The sequence below is a fragment of the Thunnus maccoyii genome, chromosome 15, assembly GCF_910596095.1.
Source record: "Thunnus maccoyii chromosome 15, fThuMac1.1, whole genome shotgun sequence".
In the NCBI taxonomy this organism is placed as follows: Eukaryota; Metazoa; Chordata; class Actinopteri; order Scombriformes; family Scombridae; genus Thunnus; species Thunnus maccoyii.
This window is the reverse complement of record NC_056547.1, coordinates 619,059-643,192: the sequence shown is the minus strand read 5'-3', so window position 1 is coordinate 643,192 and position 24,134 is coordinate 619,059. Positions and strand designations below refer to the sequence as shown.

General features: G+C 36.4%; 1 protein-coding gene across 1 annotated transcript; it reads left to right on the top strand.

Annotated features, from left to right (window-relative positions):
- Positions 1-4,571: 4,571 nt before the first annotated feature.
- stm (starmaker) lies at positions 4,572-23,391 on the top strand. The gene is made up of 10 exons (XM_042435786.1): positions 4,572-4,651; positions 11,173-11,228; positions 12,098-12,115; positions 12,464-12,496; positions 13,655-13,690; positions 14,803-14,862; positions 16,064-17,383; positions 19,762-19,809; positions 20,636-20,685; positions 23,306-23,391. The coding sequence occupies exons 1-9, from the start codon at positions 4,641-4,643 to the stop codon at positions 20,644-20,646; spliced, it is 1,593 nt and encodes a 530-aa protein (XP_042291720.1). The 5' UTR covers positions 4,572-4,640; the 3' UTR covers positions 20,647-20,685; positions 23,306-23,391.
- The last annotated feature ends 743 nt before the right edge of the window (positions 23,392-24,134 follow it).

Genomic DNA, 24,134 nt, shown 5'->3' with positions numbered 1-24,134 from the left:
AAAAATCTAATAAATATTAAAACCACTACTGCAACAGTTCAACAAAATAAGAGAATTAAATGTGGACTCTTGAACATTAGATCTCTGTCATCTGAAGCCAAATTAGTAAACGATTTAATCTCAGATCATCATATTGATTGATTGTCTTACTGAAACCTGGCTGTGTCATGAAGAACATGTCAGTCTAAATGAATCCAGTCCTCCCAGTCATATTAATACTCACATTCCTCCAGACACTGGCCGAGGAGGAGGAGTCGCAGCCTCATTATCAACTCTAGACCTGAACGTCATTATAACTCATTAGAAAGTCTTGTTCTTAGTCTCTCAGCCAACCTGGAAAACTTTACAGCCAGTTCTATGTGTTATAGTGAACCGTCCTCCTGGTCCGTACTCTGTGCTTAGTACAGATAAAGTAATTATAGTAGGTGATTTAATATTCATGTGGATGTTGATAATGACAGTCTCAGCACTGTGTTTATCTCATTATTAGACTCAACTGGCTTCTCTCAGTGTGTAAATAATCCCACTCACCGTCTGAACCACACCCTAGACCTTGTTCTGACGTATGGCATCGAAATTGAACATTTGATAGTTTTTCCACAAAATCCTATTTTATCAGACCATTATTTGATAACTTTTGAATTCCTATTACTGGATTACACACCATTAGACAAAAATGTCCTCACTAGATGTCTCTCTGATAGTGTTGTAGATAAATTTAAGGAAGCAGTTCCATCAGTACTGAATTCACTGCCATGTCTCAATACTACAGAGGACTCTTATGTTAACTTTAGTTCCTCCCAAACTGATAATCTTATTGATAGTGCTGCAGGCTCATTACCAATAACACTCGACTCCATCGCCCCCTTAAAAAGGAAGATAATAAAACATAAGAGGTTAGCTCCATGGTTTAACTCCCAAACCCACCAATTAAAACAAAAATCGCAAAAACTTGAAAGGATTTGGCGTTCCACCAAACTAGAAGAATCTCGCTTAGTCTGGCAAGATAGTCTTAAAACATATAGGAAGGCCCTCTGTAATGCCAGAGCCGCCTATTACTCAGCATTAATAGAAGAGAATAAAAGCAGCCCTAGGTTCCTTTTCAGCACTTTGGCTGACAAAGAGTCATAACTCTATTGATCCATGTATTCCTATAGCTCTCAGTAGTAATGACTTCATGACATCCTCATGGTAACCATTCCCTATTTTAACTCCCAGTGAAGACCTTTCTCTCTGATATTCCACTATGAATCATGCAACTCATCATACTCAAAAGCTGACATCACATTTAAAGTCCTCCCCATTCACCACGATTATTGGCGGCCTTTGGGGTTCACTGGAAGGGGGCCTACTACTTCGCTGTAAGGCTCATTTTTGGCTGCAAAAGTAGCCCCAAGTTGTTTGGCTCATTGTCTGACTTTCTCATCCCCTCTCTTCCTTTTTTGCCCCTAGCTCGTGGTCTAACCAATCCATTTTCTGTCTTGTCCGAGTTTGGTTTTTCCTTGTTGGAAGACAAGAGTTCCTTGGCATAACTCTCGACACCATCCTGCTTCAGGCTTATTACCGCTCCAGAAACCTAATCACATTCATCTCCTCTGCAACTTCTCCTCACCGCCCACTGCACAAAACGACAGCTGCTCTCCCTCCTTGGCCTCTTTAACTTACCCATGCACATCATTTCTCAAGGCCATTCTTTAATTTCTCACCTGTTCTCACTTGCATTATCTACACCTTCACATGACACAAACCCTCCATCACCCAGATTATTAGTTTATCCCAAAAAGCCATCATCAATAGCCTCATCCATAGCAATCTCTCTACCTACTGAACAGCCTGAAATTCCTTTCACTCCTTTGACAATATGTTCAACCTACATTTTCCTCCTATTGATGTAACCACGCTAATTACTTTCTTCTCCCACCCCCATCTGTCACTGCCAATTAAAATACCCACTATCAAAGTGTACGTAAGTGGAATAAGCTGCCTACAGGTTCCCCCTGTTCTCAGATGTATGTCACTTTGGATAAAAGCGTCTGCTAAATGAAATTGTAAATTATAAATTGTTACTCATGAAAGGCCTTAAATGCCAATCCCTCACCATCTCCCATTGACCTCTGACCTCCTCTCCCTCTGCATCAACACGTTCGGGACACATATCTCAGCATCTGGCTTGCATATTGGAATCCATGTTTCTGCTGGCTTTCTTCGGTTTCCTTCAGCGCTCTGAATTTACCTCCTCATGTATCAAATGAAATCCAGGTCGCCACCCTTGCGTGTCCAACCTACACGTTAAGTAAACAAAACAAAGTGGCAATCCAGTCCCTGAACTCTATTTCAAACTAGATTCATATCTAAGTCCTATTAAGTCTCTAGAACGTTTCATTCAAATCCAAAAATCTCAAAATGTTTCCCCATTTGACCCTCTTCCCATCACAGAATCTCATCATGCCCAGACTCTTTCCCAATTTGTTTTCCTGTCATTCCTTCTGTATTGGAGCAGCCATGTCGGCCTCCAGCCAAGGAGTCCCAGATCACCTAATCAAAGTCATGGGTCGTTGGTCCTCCCAAGCTTACCAATCATACATTCACTCCAACCTGCAAGATCCATACAATTCTCAGTTATCACTGAATTCCTCGGAAGGTTTTTGTGGGTCTGCTGAGCCCGGGATGAAGCCTTTCCCACACCGCCACCATTCTTCTTGCTTCATATTCATCCAGTAATCACAGTGTCCCAAGTTCATGATCATTAAACCATCATTTGCATTTCATTCAGGTTGTCCTTGCTCATGAATGTATTAAGGACATTGGTCACATGCTGTTAATATTTTGGTAAAATGTTAACATGTTTTTAACATGTTGTTACCTTTAACTGAGTTTATTTTAAGAACTTCCTTCTCATAATCTCTTTGTGTTTCTCATGAAGTATTGCCCAACCAGTTCTGCATACCAGGCATAGCACACACATACACACACACACACACACACACACACACACAGTATATATTTCTTGACATTTCCTGGTAGTCAGTTTAAAGTCAGACAGGTTGAGTTGCTTCCCCAGAACAAAATCTGCAGTGATCTGATCTAAACCCAGTTTACAGTATATAACACCCATAGTCAGTATCAATTAAATGTGAAGTAAATACAAATCCTGTCCATTTAATACAATTTATTAGTTTTTGGACAAAACCCAAGAAGCTAATTCATTTGAAAAACAGAATATCTGACTAATTAAACTATAATGATGGGTCCATATTTAAGAACAAACTGCAACTAAACTCAGCACAGCCCATTCTTTTATTTTTTAATATTTGGTATGCCCACCATTATTTCTGATGCCAAACTCAATCCTCCTGAGCAGGGACGATACCGGTCTTGAACAAATCTGTGGAGATGTTCTGTCATTCTTCATAGATTATTCTTTTCAGCTGCTCTTTGCTGGAGGGGTTTTGTTGCTCTTCCTCTTTAAAATTCTCTAAATGTGTTCTGTTGGATTCAGGTCAGAGGTCAAACTCAGCCAGGTCATAGTTTTCACTTTTTTCCCTTTAATTGATTTTTGCAGTGTGTTTTGGATCATTGTCATGTTGGAAAATTCCTCTCTTGCCAACTTTTAGAGACTGGGAGTCATCTTTTCATTCAGTATTTGGGATTACAACTTGCATTCATAGTGCCACCAATAAACGTCATCTCCCCTACACCTTTCGCACTCATGCAGCCCCACATCAGCACACTCCCACCTCCATGTTTCACAGTCGGCACTATGCAGTCACTTTGGTAGTCCTGGACAGGTCCACGTCAAACATGCTGGACCCCATCTGATCCAAACTAATTTATTTTGGTTTCATCTGAACAAACAATGCGCCGACAGTATTCATCAGGCTTCTTTTCATGTTCTTTGGCAAAGTTTAATCTTGCTGTTTTGTGCCATTTTGTGAGCAGTGGTTTTCTCCATGTCCATAGAGGTTGACCTCCTGCAGTGTTCTTCGCACATTCTGAGCAGTCACTGAGACACCAGTTTCCACAGATAATTGTTGTGCCAAGGCAGAAGCTCTTCCCCATCTGCTTTTCAATGCAAGGCTGCATAAATAGTGAATTGTCCATGCTGTCATTTTTTGAGGATGGCCACTGCACCTTCTGTTATTAGTAGTATGGGTCCTCTTGTACCTGCTAACCACTGGTGCAGCTGTGTTTGGGCTTATGTTCAGCAGCCCACTGATGATCTTGTATCTTCTCCCATCTTTACTGAGTTTTACAATCTGGTTTCTTACATGTTCAGGCAGTTTCTCACCATGTGGAGCCATGTTTAAGGTATACTTACTTATCTAACCTGTTTGTTTTTAATTACAAATAAGATTAAATACCCTACACTTCACCTTAAAATACTTCAATTGTGAATCATTTAATATATTACCGATATTGCACAGGGGTGTACTCAGTTTAGTTATATACTGTAAATCTGGTCAGACAGACAGGCAGACAGACAGACAGGCAGAAAGACAGACAGTGGATCCAGAGGAGGAGGAGGAGGAGGAGGAGGAGGAGGGACTGAGTATAAAAAGCTGCTGCCCTCTTTCAGCTGAGTTCAGAAACTCAAGAAACTGAAGTTTGATCACATTTACAGTCACCTGCTGAACAACAACATGCTGCGACGGTGAGTTTGTTCTTTTCTTCTCCTGAGAAACATGTTTTATTTTAGTTCACCGGCTTCAGATTAGTTGAATGAAGGAACTAAATTAATTCTACATCAGCCACACATCTATCACTATGTTCGCTGAAATTTCGCAGCAGATGAAATATGAAACTTTGTGAAACTTTATGAAACATTATGACACATGATGAAATGTTATGAGGCTTGTGGAAACATTCTCTGCTCACTGTGACATTATTACTGTAATGAGTGTAATGAGGGAATTACTTGACGTTTCTCTCATGTTTGACTTTGAGCAGTTTGTGTTGTCGAGTTGATGCCACCCAGTGATTATCTGATATTTCTATTGTTGTTTCTAATTAGACTCTACTCTGTGATTTTACTCATGCCAGACCGGTTTTTCAGCTTCTGACATTTGAGTTTTTCTGTCACATAAAGGCTGCAGTTTAAAGTTACATCATTAACACAAAAAAAACAATAACTGAACTTTTCATTGTGACTCAACATTTTCCTGCTGATCTTTGTTTACTTTGAATGGATCCTGGACTCTTACTTTGCTGCTGCTGTCAGTATGAGGACTGTATTAGTCAGCTGTCTCTATGTCTGCTCTGCAGAACAGCAGCTGAAGGACTCCAGTGTTTCAAGGATAAAGCAGCTTTTTCATTCGACACTTGACTCTCAGAATGAACCTAAAGCTTTTCTGTCTCTTTGAGGACCTGAGCTCCGGTTTTGTTTTGCAGCTCGCTTTTCTCTATACGTTGGAAAAGAAGAGATGCTTTGTTTTCTTTCTGAGGAGGAAACACAATCATTTAACCCTTCAGACTGATGACTGATTTCACCCACCAGTCATTCTACACACCTGACAATCCTCACTTTACATTCTTTCCATTATCATGTAAATCAATGAGAGATAACTTTTACGTTCTTCAGGATATGTTCTTTACATTATATTCTTTACTTTACTCCAACTACTTTACTGTAACTACTTTACTGTAACTACTTTACTATAACTACTTTACTGTAACTACTTTACTGTAATTTTAACTACTTTACTATAATTTCATTGCTGTAACTACTTTACTATAACTACTTTACTATAACTACTTTACTGTAACTACTTTACTGTAATTTTAACTACTTTACTATAATTTCATTGCTGTAACTACTTTACTATAACTACTTTACTATAACTACTTTACTGTAACTACTTTACTGTAACTTTAACTACTTTACTATAATTTCATTGCTGTAACTACTTTACTATAACTACTTTACTGTAACTACTTTACTATAACTACTTTACTATAACTACTTTACTGTAATTACTTTACTGTAATTTTAATTACTTTACTATAATTACTTTACTATAACTACTTTACTATAACTACTTTACTGTAACTACTTTACTGTAATTACTTTACTATAATTACTTTACTGTAACTACTGTACTATAACTACTTTACTATAATTACTTTACTATAACTACTTTACTATAATTACTTTACTGTAACTACTGTACTATAACTACTTTACTATAATTACTTTACTGTAATTACTTTACTGTAACTACTGTACTATAACTACTTTACTATAATTACTTTACTGTAACTACTTTACTATAATTACTTTACTGTAACTACTGTACTATAACTACTTTACTATAACTACTTTACTGTAACTACTTTACTGTAATTTTAACTACTTTACTATAATTACTTTACTATAACTACTTTACTGTAATTTTAACTACTTTCCTATAATTTCTTTGCTGTAACTACTTTACTATAACTAGTTTACTATAACTACTTTACTGTAACTACTTTACTGTAATTTTAACTACTTTACTATAACTACTTTACTGTAACTACTGTACTATAACTCCTTTACTATAACTACTTTACTATAACTACTTTACTATAATTACTTTACTGTAACTACTTTACTGTAATTTTAACTACTTTCCTATAATTTCTTTGCTGTAACTACTTTACTATAACTAGTTTACTATAACTACTTTACTGTAACTACTTTACTGTAATTTTAACTACTTTACTATAACTACTTTACTGTAACTACTGTACTATAACTCCTTTACTATAACTACTTTACTATAACTACTTTACTGTAACTACTGTACTATAACTCCTTTACTATAACTACTTTACTATAACTACTTTACTGTAACTACTGTACTATAACTCCTTTACTATAACTACTTTACTATAACTACTTTACTGTAACTACTGTACTATAACTCCTTTACTATAACTACTTTACTGTAACTACTTTACTATAACTACTTTACTATAACTACTTTACTGTAATTTTAACTACTTTACTATAACTACTTTACTGTAACTACTGTACTATAACTCCTTTACTATAACTACTTTACTATAACTACTTTACTATAATTACTTTACTGTAACTACTTTACTGTAATTTTAACTACTTTCCTATAATTTCTTTGCTGTAACTACTTTACTATAACTAGTTTACTATAACTACTTTACTGTAACTACTTTACTGTAATTTTAACTACTTTACTATAACTACTTTACTGTAACTACTGTACTATAACTCCTTTACTATAACTACTTTACTATAACTACTTTACTGTAACTACTGTACTATAACTCCTTTACTATAACTACTTTACTATAACTACTTTACTGTAACTACTGTACTATAACTCCTTTACTATAACTACTTTACTGTAACTACTTTACTATAACTACTTTACTATAACTACTTTACTATAACTACTTTACTGTAATTTTAACCACTTTACTATAATTACTTTACTGTAACTACTTTACTATAACTACTTTACTATAATTACTTTACTATAACTACTTTACTGTAACTACTTTACTGTAATTTTAACTACTTTACTATAATTACTTTACTATAACTACTTTACTGTAATTTTAACTACTTTCCTATAATTTCTTTGCTGTAACTACTTTACTATAACTACTTTACTGTAACTACTTTACTGTAATTTTAACTACTTTACTATAACTACTTTACCGTAACTACTTTACTGTAACTACTTTACTGTAATTTTAACTACTTTCCTATAATTTCTTTGCTGTAACTACTTTACTATAACTACTTTACTATAACTACTTAACTGTAATTTTAACTACTGTACTATAACTCCTTTACTATAACTACTTTACTATAACTACTTTACTATAACTACTTTACTGTAACTACTTTACTATAATTTTAACTACTTTACTATAATTACTTTACTGTAACTACTTTACTATAACTACTTTACTGTAACTACTTTACTGTTATTTTAACTACTTTACTATAATTACTTTACTGTAACTACTGTACTATAACTACTTTACTATAACTACTTTACCGTAACTACTTTACTGTAATTACTTTACTGTAACTACTGTACTATAACTACTTTACTATAACTACTTTACCGTAACTACTTTACTGTAATTACTTTACTGTAACTTTAACTACTTTACTATAGTTACTTTATTGTAACTACTTTACTATAACTACTTTACTGTAACTATGTTACTGTAATTTTAACTACTTTACTATAATTACTTTATTGTAACTACTTTACTGTAACTATAATTACTTTACTGTAACTTTAACTACTTTACTATAATTACTTTACTGTAACTATAACTACTTTACTGTAACTACTTTACTGTAATTTTAACTACTTTACTATAACTACTTTACCGTAACTACTTTACTGTAACTACTTTACTGTAATTTTAACTACTTTCCTATAATTTCTTTGCTGTAACTACTTTACTATAACTACTTTACTGTAACTACTTTACTGTAATTTTAACTACTGTACTATAACTCCTTTACTATAACTACTTTACTATAACTACTTTACTGTAACTACTTTACTATAATTTTAACTACTTTACTATAATTACTTTACTGTAACTACTTTACTATAATTACTTTACTGTAACTACTTTACTATTACTACTTTACTGTAACTACTTTACTGTAATTTTAACTACTTTACTATAATTACTTTACTGTAACTACTGTACTATAACTACTTTACTATAACTACTTTACCATAACTACTTTACTGTAATTACTTTACTGTAACTACTGTACTATAACTACTTTACTATAACTACTTTACCGTAACTACTTTACTGTAATTACTTTACTGTAACTTTAACTACTTTACTATAGTTACTTTATTGTAACTACTTTACTATAACTACTTTACTGTAACTATGTTACTGTAATTTTAACTACTTTACTATAATTACTTTATTGTAACTACTTTACTGTAACTATAATTACTTTACTGTAACTTTAACTACTTTACTATAATTACTTTACTGTAACTATAACTACTTTACTGTAACTACTTTACTGTAATTTTAACGACTTTGCTATAATTACTTTACTGTAACTACTTTACCGTAACTACTTTACTGTAATTTTAACTAATTTACCATAATTACTTTACTGTAACTATTTTACTGCATCTACTTTACTGTAATTTTAACTACTTTACTATAATTACTTTACTGTAACTACTTTACTATAACTACTTTACTGTAACTACTTTACTGTAATTTTAACTGCTTTACTATAATTACTTTACTGTAACTACTGTACTATAACTAGTTTACTATAACTACTTTACCGTAACTACTTTACTGTAATTACTTTACTGTAATTTTAACTACTCTCCTATAATTTCTTTGCTGTAACTACTTTACTATAACTACTGTACTATAACTACTTTACTGTAATTACTTTACTGTAATTACTTTACTGTAATTTTAACTACTCTCCTATAATTTCTTTGCTGTAACTACTTTACTATAACTACTGTACTATAACTACTTTACTGTAACTACTTTACTATAATTTTAACTACTTTACTATAACTACTTTACTGTAACTACTTTACTGTAATTTTAACTACTTTACTATAATTACTTTACTATAACTACTTTACTGTAATTTTAACTACTTTCCTATAATTTCTTTGCTGTAACTACTTTACTATAACTACTTTACTATAACTACTTTACTATAACTACTTTACTGTAACTACTTTACTGTAATTTTAACTACTTTACTATAATTACTTTACTGTAACTACTGTACTATAACTCCTTTACTATAACTACTTTACTGTAACTACTTTACTATAATTACTTTACTGTAACTACTTTACTGTAATTTTAACTACTTTACTATAATTACTTTACTGTAACTACTGTACTATAACTCCTTTACTATAACTACTTTACTGTAACTACTTTACTATAATTACTTTACTGTAACTACTGTACTATAACTACTTTACTGTAACTACTTTACTGTAATTTTAACTACTTTACTATAATTTCTTTACTGTAACTACTGTACTATAACTACTTTACTATAACTACTTTACTGTAACTACTTTACTGTAATTTTAACTGCTTTACTATAATTACTTTACTGTAACTACTGTACTATAACTACTTTACTATAACTACTTTACCGTAACTACTTTACTGTAATTACTTTACTGTAACTTTAACTACTTTACTATAGTTACTTTATTGTAACTACTTCACTGTAACTACTTTACTGTAACTACTTCACTGTAACTACTTTACTATAACTACTTCACTGTAACTACTTTATTATAACTCCTTCACTGCAACTACTTCACTGTAACTACTTTACTGTAACTACTTCACTGTAACTACTTCACTGCAACTACTTCACTGCAACTACTTCACTGTAACTACTTTACTGTAACTACTTCACTGTACCTACTTCACTGTAACTACTTTACTGTAACTACTTCACTGTACCTACTTCACTGTAACTACTTTACTGTAACTACTTCACTGTAACTACTTTACTATAACTACTTCACTGTAACTACTTTATTATAACTCCTTCACTGCAACTACTTCACTGTAACTACTTCACTGTAACTACTTTACTATAACTACTTCACTGTAACTACTTCACTGCAACTACTTCACTGTAACTACTTTACTGTAACTACTTCACTGTACCTACTTCACTGTAACTACTTCACTGTAACTACTTCACTGTAACTACTTTACTGTTAACTACTTTACTGTAACTACTTCACTGTAACTACTTCACTGTAACTACTTCACTGCAACTACTTCACTGTAACTACTTCACTGTAACTACTTTACTGTAACTACTTCACTGTAACTACTTCACTGTAACTGCTTTACTGTAAGTGCTTTACTGCAACTTTGACTTCTTTACTGCAACTACTTTACTGTCCATTAAATGAGGCTGTCTTTGTTGTCTACATGAATATTTAGTTGTTTATTCATCTTGTTCATTTATTTTATGGCATGATATTTATCTTTGTGTGTGTGTGTGTGTGTGTGTGTGTGTGTGTGTGTGTGTGTGTGTGTGTGTGTTTATGTGTGTGTGTGCGTGTGTGTGTGTGTGTGTGTGTGTGTGTGTGTGTGTGGTTATGTGTGTGTATGTGCGTATGTGTGTTACAGGTGTGTCATCTTGCTCTTCGCTCTTGCTGCTGTTTCTCTGACAGCTCCAGTTCCTGGTAAGCTGAAATCATTACGGATTAATAATCAATATTACTCATTTTATTCATGTTTAATAGTAACTTTATGATGATTAATGCTTCACTTTATTGACAAACATCTTAACTGTTTTCTTTAACTCTTTAAATCAGTTATAGAGGATTCATATAAAGGATCAAATTATTATCTATTCGCAGTGATTATTCATCAATCAGTAATTAATTATTGTCTTTACTAATAAATTTATTAACTTATAGGTTTGCTCTCACAGGTTAGGGTTAGGGTAACTCTCAGTCTATAATATTAATATAAAACACATAAGATTATAAATTATTACTTTTTTCACTTTAGACTTTGTGACAAATATTGTTCATCATTATTTTTAATTACATAATTATATTGGTTTTAAATATACTTTTTAATCAATTATATATTTTAATTATTTTGATTGATAAATACATTTATGTCTTTATTAGTATTTGTACAAATTAATAATGCAATTTATATTTAATTTAATTTAATTTAATCCATAACATGTACAAGTTATTATTAAACACTACAACTCTTGATAATAATGTATTCTTTTTTTTTAAGGATTGTTTATCACTTTTAAGGGTTTAAACTGTTATTGATCACATTATAAATGTTAAAGATATTCTAAATCACTTTAGCCATAGCAGCTCACTTTATGATGTTATATTAGCTTTAAATATTGATACAGTTATGAAAGTTTATACAAATAATTATATTACAAATAAATGTGACTCACTTCATTAACATCCATATTAATCAATAATAGTAGTAATAGATTATATACATGCTATAGATAAAATGATAGATGATGAAGATAAAAATAAAGATTTCTCTGTCTGTCTTGTGTTTCTTGCAGAGAGCCCATCAGATGACGGTAAATGTCAATTTTTAATTTAATTGATCAGTTTTTGACTCAGTCTAAATCAGATGCATCATCTGAATGGGTTGTTCTGATAGGTTCAGGCTTTGACCTTTGACCTTGTAGAGACACCACGCCTCCTGATGACATCAGAACCAGAGGACCAATTTAAACCTCCTGAATCCACACAGAGCAGAACAGACATCAGAATGTTTTAGTCACAGACTGATTAACTCTGCTGAGAAAATTAATCTGTTCCTTAAAATGATCTGACGTTAGAAACTGTTAATTTAAACTTCATTCACTTCAGTTTGTCACATACTAAACGTATGGTTTATCCAATGTTTGTTTCTCCAATTTCAGAGAGAAGTGCAGCACTGCTGGCTCACCTCAATGGTAAGAGTCGATTTATGGTAGATCAGAGTCGGTTCTTACGGCATGCTGTCTGACCATATTGGAAATTAAATGTGTTTATAGTCGTTCACAGCTTCAGTCAAAGGCAGAATGAAAAACTGACAGTCATAGAGGGGGCTTAGAGGGGCCTATCAGCCTATCAGAGAAAGGACCTCCAGGTCTTTCTGATGTCTTTCAAAAAATATAACTTTATATTTATATGATACACTTATGAAGAACTGCAGCATCAGAAAAAAAACTATATATTGCATGTATCTGGGTTTATGTGATATAAAAATATTGTTTAAAATATTTCTAAACTATATTACACCAGTGACCTTGTTTTTCATTTCATTGTGGGGTGTGAATTGTGTTATAAGATTATCAGTTTAGATCTCCGGTGGAGTGTGACTGCGGCTGTATGCTATCTTTGAGGTAACCTGTGTCATTATGTTCTAGAGAACAGGGGACTCATGTCATTACACACAGTAAAAGTATGGAGCTTTTTTCTGTAATGTGCATCAACACACAAATTGCATGTTAAATACAGACTGGTTCCTTCAGTAAGTAACCTTTTAAATACAGACTGGTTTCTTCAGTAAGTAACCTTTTAAATACAGACTGGTTCCTTCAGTAAGTACCCTTTTAAATACAGACTGGTTCCTTCAGTAAGTAACCTTTTAAATACAGACTGGTTTCTTCAGTAAGTAGCCTTTTAAATACAGTCTGGTTTCTTCAGTAAGTAACCTTTTAAATACAGTCTGGTTCCTTCAGTAAGTAACCTTTTAAATAGCTTCTCTACAGTCTCAAAGCCTCCCTGAGGCTTCAAACGATTCACACAATGGAGTGTGAATAAACCACCTGAGTGAGTTAAAATCACTTCTTCAGCTTGCAGGGGCACTGATCAGTCTGAGCTTTAACACTCACATACCTGCCAGTCCCCTGCTGAACAAAATTAAAATAAATTTACCAGAGGGCTTTAGACCTGACTTTAGCATGATTTAAATCCATCAAGGGTGCGGCAAAATGTCCCCTGTTGGCTTGACATTCTCCTGTTTGATAGGTACACACACACACGCACACACTCACTCCCACACACACACACACACACACAAGGCTCAGTTGTATCATTGTTGATTTTGGTTTTTGTTCATTTTGTAGAAGAACCAACAGGTGAACCTGTGACACCACCACCAGGTAACTACAAACACTGTGTATATAATGGGTACAAACTACACACACTGTATTCAACCTGTATACACACCACATACACTGTATACACACTACACACACTGTATACACACTACACACACTGTATACACACTACGCACACTGTATACACACTGCACACACTGTATACACACTACACACACTGTATTCAACCTGTATACACACTACACACTGTATATACACTACACACTGTATATACACTACATACTGTATACACACTACACACACTGTATACACACTACACACTGTATACACACTACACACACTGTATACACACTACACACACTGTATTCAACCTGTATACACACTACACACACTGTATACACACTACACACTGTATATACACTACATACTGTATACACACTACACACACTGTATACACACTACACACTGTATACACACTACACACACTGTATACACACTACACACACTGTATACACACTACGCACACTGCATACACACTGCACACACTGTATACACACTACACACACTGTATTCAACCTGTATACACACTACACACACTGTATACACACTACACACACTGTATACACACTACGCACACTGTATACACACTACACACACTGTATACACACTACACACACTGTATACACACTACATACTGTATACACACTACACACACGGTATATACACTACATACTGTATACACACTACACACACTGTATACACACTACACACTGTATACACACTACACACACTGTATACACACTACACACTGTATACACACTACACACACTGTATTCAACCTGTATACACACTACACATAACATACACACACTGTATACACACACTGCATACACACAACACATAGTGTGTACACACTGTATACACACTACACACTGCATACACACAAAACATAGTGTATACACACCGTATACACACTACACACACTGTATACACACTACACACACTGTATACACACAACACTTAGTGTGTACACACTGTATACACACTATATACACACAACACATAGTGTGTGTACACACTGTATACACACTATGCATTTCTTATATTGTATATTAAATATATATGTATTTCTTATATTGTTTTTTCTTTGTTAGCAGCTTCAGATGACAGCGATTTAAAGGATTCAGCTTCACAGAAAACAAACAAAACTGATGGTGAGAATAAAAGTTTCATATATTTCAGTCTTTAGTATCTGTATTTGTACATTAAGCATTTGTACTGAATATTATTTTACATGTGTGTTTCTGTTATTTGTAATAAGTTGTAAGTAACTTTTTCACCCTGACCCTGTTTAGTGCTGTGTATGGTTATCTATGTATATGCTTGTACATATGAACATACACATATATAACATATCCCCTTTCTCCAATGTGTATGTTTTATTTGTTATTGCTGTTTGTATTTTAATGTAAATAGTGTAGTATATAGTCAATACCTCCACTAATACATCTGACATCATGTATGGGATGTGACTACCAAATCAATTTAACAATATCACATCATTAAACGGGTTTATCTCCACAAGTCCAGAGAGCACTGAAGATAACCTGTCTGCCTTGTTCACTTGTCAGTCTGTTCACTTGTCTGTTTGTGATTCAATGTATGTGATGTGATATACAGTATATGACATTATGTATGTCAATCAATCAATCAATCAATCAAGTTTATTTGTCACATACAATCAGTCAGGCAGAATAACAGTGAATGCAATGTCATCAGTTCCCTCTTAATTGTGTAATTAAAATAGATTAAGTCTGTAATGATCAGTAATCATTTAAAAAATAGCAATAATATATGTATATGTGTATGATTGGAGGGGGGGGGCAGTCTTTGGCAGTGACCTCATTTAGGATCCTAGTGGCCTGAGGGTAGAAGCTCATCCTGAGCCTCTCGGTGATGGCCTGGTGTACCACAGCAGGCAGAAAAGGCCGTTATCTGGATGGTTGGGATCCTTGCTCTTGCAGCGCCTTGTGTAAATGTCCTTTAAGCAAGGCAGAGGACCACCTCTTTTAATTTCAGCTGAACGAACTACTCCTGCAGGGCCTTGCATGTGTCTGAAATTAAGCTCAGACATGTAGAATATTAATACAGGTGTTATGAAGCAGTATTTTCAGACCCTGATTGTTTCTGTGTTCTACATCACGACGAGTTTTTTCTGACGAGTTGATGAAATGCTGACGCTGCACATCGACTCTTTCTGTTTGGTTCTGTGTGCTGATGTGCTTCTGTCTTACAAACTAGGTATTTTAATTGATGTAGACATCAACATTACCAGCATTATCAGTCATCAATGACTGGTTCACTGAAGACATGAAATCAAATAACTAATAACAGTCCAATATGTTTAATCATCAGATGCTGAGGACGCTGCAGCCAGTACAGAGACTGTTGACAGCGCCATCACTGACGACAACAGGGACTCGAACACTGGCGGTGACTCTGAGGCTGAGGCTGACTCCGACTCTGATGTAACCACAGCAGACGAGGATGACAGCCAGGTCGATGACGACAAGGAGGACTCAAACACTGGCGGTGACTCTGAGGCTGAGGCTGACTCCGACTCTGATGTAACCACAGCAGACGAGGATGACAGCCAGGTCGATGACGACAAGGAGGACTCAAACACTGGCGGTGACTCTGAGGCTGAGGCTGACTCTGATATAACCACAGCAGACGAGGATGACAGCCAGGTCGATGACGACAAGGAGGACTCAAACACTGGCGGTGACTCTGAGGCTGAGGCTGACTCTGACTCTGATGTAACCATAGCAAACGAGGACGACAGCCGGGTTGATGATGACAGCATGACTCTGGAGGAGGGGGAGGAGGCAGACAGTGAGGAGGCAATTGGGGGGGAGAGTGCAAAGGAGGAGGGAGACGATGAGATGTCAGAGGAGGTGGAGCCAGCTGAGGGAGAGTCAGAGGTGACCGCAGACAGCAGCAAGGAGAATGACGACAGCATGGTCGCAGACCAAGAGAAGGATGTTGCAGAAGACAGCGACACGAGTGAGACTGACAGTGATAGCAGTGATGTGGACAGTCAGGACAGCATCTCCGACAGTCCGGACCGCACCTCTGACAGTCAGGAAGGCACCTCTGACAGTCAGGAAGGCATCTCCGACAGTCAGGAAGGCACCTCCAACAGTCAAGACAGCAACTCCGACAGTCAGGAAGGCATCTCCGACAGTCAGGAAGGCACCTCCAACAGTCAAGACAGCAACTCAGACAGTCAGGAAGGCACCTCTGACAGTCAGGAAGGCATCTCCGACAGTAAGGAAAGCAACTCCGACAGTCAGGAAGGCACCTCCGACAGTCAAGACAGCATCTCCGACAGTAAGGAAGGCATCTCCGACAGTAAGGAAAGCAACTCCGACAGTAAGGAAAGCAACTCCGACAGTCAGGAAGGCACCTCCGACAGTCAAGACAGCATCTCCGACAGTCAAGACAGCATCTCCGACAGTCAAGACAGCATCTCCAACAGTCAGGAAGGCACCTCCGACAGTCAGGAAGGCAACTCCGACAGTCAGGGAGGCACCTCCGACAGTCAGGACAGCAGTGACATGCTGGACTCTGAGATCACTGAGGAGGAGGAGGAGCTGAACCAGGATGACTCTGTGAAACCGGATACTGAAGAACCTGTGGAGTGGAGCTCAGAAACTCTTGACTCCACTGAAGGTAAACTGTGACTGACATACAGGAATATACAGGGATACAGGAAACTCAGACCTCATTTAAAACATTCACAAAACTTCATGAGTTCTTTATTTTTATAAAAAGGAGACCTCAGAGGCCAAAATTTTAAAAAAAGTCTTAAAGTATTCAGAAGATATATGACCCAACAGAAACTTTAGAATTCATTAACATTTTATGCAAGAATTTGAAAAGATTAAGATGTCAAACAGATGAAGTCAAAGGTCAGAGTTAACAAATTAAAGGTCAGGATGACACATGTAGACACCAAAATGAGCTTGAAGACATCGCAGGTCAAGATAAAGATCATGGTATTAATAATGAAAGAATGAAAAATATTGGTCAAGATCAAAATAAAGAATTCATGGAAAACACCAAAGAAGGAAGTGTTATGGTCCAGGTCTGGGACCAAAGCAAATAAAGGAAGCACACATGAGGTATTAACTGAAAGAAAGGAATTTTATTAAACAAACATTAACTTAATTTAACAAATGTAACAAAATGTTGTTTCTAACAAATGAAACTGGCAGGGAAAACATAGACAGGTTAACTAAGATAATGCCAAATAAACTATACAGAAAATCAAAAACCCCAACAAAACACGACATGGTGCCAGGGAAGAGGAAGCCACCAGACAACCAGGGGCAGGTTTTATGCAACCTGGAGACAGTGATCAGCTGCCTCTAATACTTTGATTACCTTCAGCTCCAACCAACCAGGAACCAGCAACACTGAACGACAACACACATAAGTCCAGAGGTCTGTACTAGGAAGCAGGTTTGGGGTTATTGAGGTAACTTCAGGTGTAACTCTGGGTTTTCATTCCTACGACGCTGGTTCGCTTCTTACCAGGGTTCATCACCGTGGCAACTGATGCTAAACAGTTAACCTGCTCTGCATCAACACTCTGACCACTGACCAATCAGATCACTGGAAATAAATTAGTCATCATTCCTACAGGATCCCGACATGGACAAAAGTCCTGAGTTACAATAAAATGACAAGTAAAAAAGATCAATATATATTTTTGTAGATCAGTAGAAACATTTTATTGTTCCATGTTTCTGGTTTTAAAACAGAGCTTCTAACAAACGGAGATCGTTTACGACACTAAACACATAACGATGGTTTCAGCTGCATTTTAATAGTTTACGTTGATTTTCTCCCGGAGTGAAGCTGACAGTGAGGATGATTTTACTCTCTGATTCATGGCTGCAGTCAGAATAACATCAGACAACTGCAGATAAACACCAGAGATCAATAATCCTCACTGTTAATTGGCTCCATGATTATAAATCATCAGTCATTAACTACTTTTACACTCTTTGCTTCAGCAGCAGAAACAGTCTGACGTTACTTTAAGTTTGTTATGTGACATATTCAGATGGTTTCTAAACAGTGAAAATACTCCCTCTATACTTCAGTCATATAGAATAATTCCTACATGTATTTTATTTATTAATGATTTCTAGTGTTTGTTGTATGATTACAGGCTCGTTTACATTTCATTTGGTTGAATCTGCAGGTTCTTGGTTTCACTGTTTCATCTCATATGAAGAACTTCATTCATGGTTCTGATGACGTCGCTCGTAATTAACAACCCGCCTCTTTCACATGAACGTGCTCACTGGTTGATAACAGCTTCATAGTTCTGGTTCTGGACGGTAAATGTTAGACTCAGTGAAGCCAGATAACCAAAAGATCCTGGATGTGTTGAACCTGCTTCGTAGTGCAGACCTCTGGCAGAGACCGTGGGGCCGTAACAGAGGGAATAATCATAAAGAAAGTTCATCATTTAGTGAAGGAGTTTAAGTTTATGACTGAAAAATAAAGATAAAGAATTCAAAGGCAAAAAATTGTTAAGAGTCCAGCTCAAGGGAAAAAACATAGAGGAGCCAAACACAACTATAGTTGCAAACACAAGGATTTTATTACAAAGTAAAGAAACAATTAACAACAGAACAGGAAAAGGCGGCTTCTACTAACGCTGTTGATGTTGGCTGCAATGTGGGAGAGAAACAGAGTGGGTGGGGCTTGAAAGGCCTTTTAAAGACCAACCAACAGGTGTGAGGAATCAGGGCATGATGGGAGGAGGAGCTCCAGGTTTCCTTGAAAATCCAACAAACACAGCAGAATTTAAAGATAAACAGTTTAGAGGTCAAAGAAAGATCTGAGGACACCATGAAGAACTGAAAGCTCAGGATTAAATCAGGGGTCAGTTTAGTTGAAGAGTCTTCATGAGTCAGACAGAACAGTAACTCATGACTCGTGACTTGTGATTGGTTTACAGGAACAGGTGGCTCGCTGTGGGCGTGGCCTCAGTTTATTTAATTAATAAGGTTTTTTATCGTTTCTTGTTGCAGCAACACCAGTGGACCAGCCGGATGACTCCATCCCTGCCACCACAGAGGGTAAAGGTCATTCCCCTCTGTGACATCACACTGCCTCACAGCCAATCACAGCGCAGATCCATCACAACTTTGACTTGAGATACAGGGTTAAATAGCATTCACGTTTCCTTTACCTGCGTCTTCATTTATACTGCTGAGCGGACGTGGATGATAGTGTTGTTGTCCGCACAGAGCCGGCGCATACATCCTCTGATGACGAAATTTATGTCACTGGCAGACCCTCATGGACTAATTTCAGCTTTAGTCTGTCCGAGAGGGGAAACCAGGAAATAAGAAAGAAATTTAGTAACTGAAAGATGCTGAAGCGTCTGATAACAGCTGATCAGCTGATCAGTCTCGTGATAGAGTTTGTGTCTGGACTTAAATCCGTTATTTAACGGTGACTGTGACCGAATAAATGACGATGAAAGATTAAAATGTGTTTCTCGCTGACAGACAGGCTCTCCTCCTCTGTCTGAAAATTAATATCATCCATAATTAATAATCATTTAATGGAAATTAAAGTTGTTCATCTGTTGATCAGAATGAACTCATCCTGCTGTTAAGTGTCTCCATTGCAGTGATTTATCAATCAGTCCAATCAATAACTGAGTAACTGCCAGTAACAGACGTCAGTCCTCTGTGGCGGCCTTCATGATGGGATGTTCCCTCAAAGGCAGTATCACAGCAGTTCAGCTCTCAGTCAGTGCTGGAGGTCTTCATCCACGTCTGTTTGACCTTTGACCTTGGTCTGTCCTGTAAATGAATGAATGAATGATGTGAAACACTTGATTTATTATGAACGGAGGTCAAACTGAGTCTTTTTACGTCTGTTTGCTTCTTCTAGTCATGAATTAGACGCTCAGCCTCTGAAGTGTGGACGCTCAGCAGCTGCAGGTATCTTCACACCGACTCACCTGGAAAAAACAAAAACACTTGTTTTCAATCATGTGGTTTAAATTCAGACCTGCAGATGTTTGTTCAAATATTCAATCAAAGTAAACTTTATTTAAAAACACAAAGATTTATGATTGTTAGTTTGTTACAGGAGTGCACACACAGCAGAGCAGTAAAATAACTTTATAATATCAATATAATATATAATAAATAATATAAATATAATAAAAATGAAATGTGACCGGTCTGTGACTAGAACAGTAAAGTCATTAAGGAGAGACCAGGACCAGGACTTGTGTTTGATGTGTACAAGTCAGTTCACTTCCTGTCGGTGCTTTGGATTCTAAAACACTCGAATGTTCAGGATGGACGGATGTCACGTTTCCCTCACTGGCGTCGCTGCATGCATCTAAAGATGCATCCCAAGTCTCTGAAATTGCATCCATGTTTCACTTGCGCAAGGAAACTTGTTGAAATTTGTTTTTAGAGACATGAGACGTCCTCTCCTCTGAAGCGTCACGTGATGCAATGTCTGTTTCTGATGACGGCGACAGCTGATCACAGCTGGATCAGCTGATCACAGCTGGATCAGCTGTCAGTCGGCTTTAACAGCTGTAGAAACTTCTGATGGAGTTTGTGTCTGTGCACGTGTGCACTGTGTTAACACTAATAAAGGTTCACAGTTATCACTGCAGCAGCTGTTTCCTGTTTAACAAACACATAAATAAAAACCTGCATTCTGTGTTTATACTGTGTCCTGCTCAGACGCACAGGAACCATTTCTACTCACAGAATGCGTTTATACTATTTATTGATTATTTGTATCTGTATCTTTTGATAATCCTGATAGTGAATTCATCATTCAATAACCCAGAATATGATCAGAGTGTCTCCTGAACACTGGGAAATATGTATTTGGCTAAATGTTTCAGGGAAAATGGAAATGATGTAACTCATATCAAACCCGACGTTCAGGAACTTTCAGCCTCACATGTGACTGAATGTAAATGACGATAAATGATGTAAAATATAAATGTGTTTAACTGTTATTATGGATCAAATTAAAGTCAGGAAGAGTCTGTCTGTCAGCAAGAAACAGTTTAATGGAGGAAATAACATCATGAAAAGAAAAATCTTTCATATAAATGAAGAAAGTTGTTTATGGTTCTTTTGCTGATCAGACCGACAATTAATAGAAAACAAATAAAACATAAAAGTTGGGAGTGATAAACTTAAATTGAATCTGTAATCTGTCTCCACTTCGGTGTGAAACTGCAGTGATGTATCAGATCAGTCTGATCAGCTGCAGCGTCCAATCAATAACTGATATCCAATAAGGGGGCGTGTCGGCCGGTAAAAGACTTCCTGTGAGGCCGCTCTCGTGTTTCCTCGCTCCTCGGAGCAGAATAAGAGACTTGGGACGCTCGTCAAAATGGCGCATCAGGAACAACTTCTGGTTCACGCGAGGAGCGAGGAGACATAAATTAAGAGACTTGAGACGCACCCTAAGTCCCGCCCACCAAGGATGCAGGAGAAGCCATGCGAGGAGAGAGGTCTGCATTACGAAGTAGGTTCAACACATCCAGGATCTTCTGGTTATCTGGCTTCACTGAGTCTAACATTTACCGTCCAGAACCAGAACTATGAAGCTGTTATCAACCAGCTCAGTAACTCTGGTTTAACAGCTACGAGCGCGTTCATGTGAAAGAGGCGGGTCGTTAATAACGAGCGACATCATCAGAACCATGAATGAAGTTCTTCATATGAGATGAAACAGTGAAACCAAGAACCTGCAGATTCAACCAAATGAAATGTAAACGAGCCTGTAATCATACAACAAACACTAGAAATCATAAATAAATAAAATACATGTAGGAATTATTCTATATGACTGAAGTATAGAAGGAGTATTTTCACTGTTTAGAAACCATCTGAATATGTCACATAACAAACTTAAAGTAACGTCAGACTGTTTCTGCTGCTGAAGCAAAGAGTGTAAAAGTATTTAATGACTGATGATTTATAATCATGGAGCCAATTAACAGTGAGGATTATTGATCTCTGGTGTTTATCTGCAGTTGTCTGATGTTATTCTGACTGCAGCCATGAATCAGAGAGTAAAATCATCCTCACTGTCAGCTTCACTCCGGGAGAAAATCAACGTAAACTATTAAAATGCAGCTGAAATCATCGTTATGTGTTTAGTGTCGTAAACGATCTCCGTTTGTTAGAAGCTCTGTTTTAAAACCAGAAACATGGAACAATAAAATGTTTCTACTGACCTACAAAAATATATATTGATCTTTTTTACTTGTCATTTTATTGTAACTCAGGACTTTTGTCCATGTCGGGATCCTGTAGGAATGATGACTCTTTATTTCCAGTGATCTGATTGGTCAGTGGTCGGGGTGGTTAACTGTTCGGCATCAGTTACCATGGTGATGAAGCCAGAGTTACACCTGAAGTTACCTCAATAACCCCAAACCTGCTTCAGTACAGACCTCTGGTCTCCTGTGTCCACGTCTCTGCTTCCTGTATTGATCGTAAATCGTGATCTGCAGAAGAAGTTATGATTCAGAGAAACAAATCAATCCTCTGTGTTTGTGTTTTTGTGTTTCAGAGAAAGTCCACAGCCTCCACAGTGGAACACAGTCGCCATGACAACAACGACAACAACAACAACAACAAGCTAAACTGCAACTAAACCTCGACCTTCAGCTTCCTGATTGTTTCTGATTGGTGGTGTCTCTTTTCAAAGGTGTCTTCTCTCTCCTGTAAACTGTCTGTCTGCCTTCACACGTCTAATGTCTGTGTTCACATGTTCACATGTTCACATGTTCACATGTACATACACTCTACACACAGGTACTGCTAATAAAGTTTAAACTGTCAGAGCCGACTCACTATGTTTCTGTTTATCAATTATTGTTCCGTAATATTGATGACATCATTTACATCAGTTTAGGTTCCAACTGGTTCCTCCACAGAACACTGGAGAACCTTGAAGAACCAAACTGATCCAGACTCGGTTTAACCCTTTAATGGTCTTCTGATTGATCAGCTATGGTCTGCAGACCAAAGCAAATTCCCAGGATGCACTGCGGTGTTCAGAAACACACCTGCTCAGGTGACTTTGTTCCAGGAGGCTGGAGACAGAAGAATCTCCCTTTGTTTCCTGTTTTGATGAATAATGAAATGTTTGATTTCGTTTTAGATGTTTTCTGAATAAATTTCACCGAGCCTGAATATCACCATACTGTACATATATGTATATATAGGTACATATACATACGTATATATGTGTATATATGTACAAAGTTTACTGATGATTCACTGTTGTCAGGAGGACATATTAATATTATTCTGTTGTATATTTGTTAATATGATTATATCAGTATAATTGATTGGGTGATATTGACAATAGTTAATTTTTTGTACAGATGTAACAG

Bases quoted from the DNA above. Each gene is read 5' to 3' on its own strand.
- stm (XM_042435786.1), top strand. The intron at 13,691-14,802 runs GTAACTACAAAC...TTTCTTTGTTAG, and splicing joins ACCTGTGACACCACCACCAG to CAGCTTCAGATGACAGCGAT. The intron at 17,384-19,761 runs GTAAACTGTGAC...TTCTTGTTGCAG, and splicing joins AACTCTTGACTCCACTGAAG to CAACACCAGTGGACCAGCCG.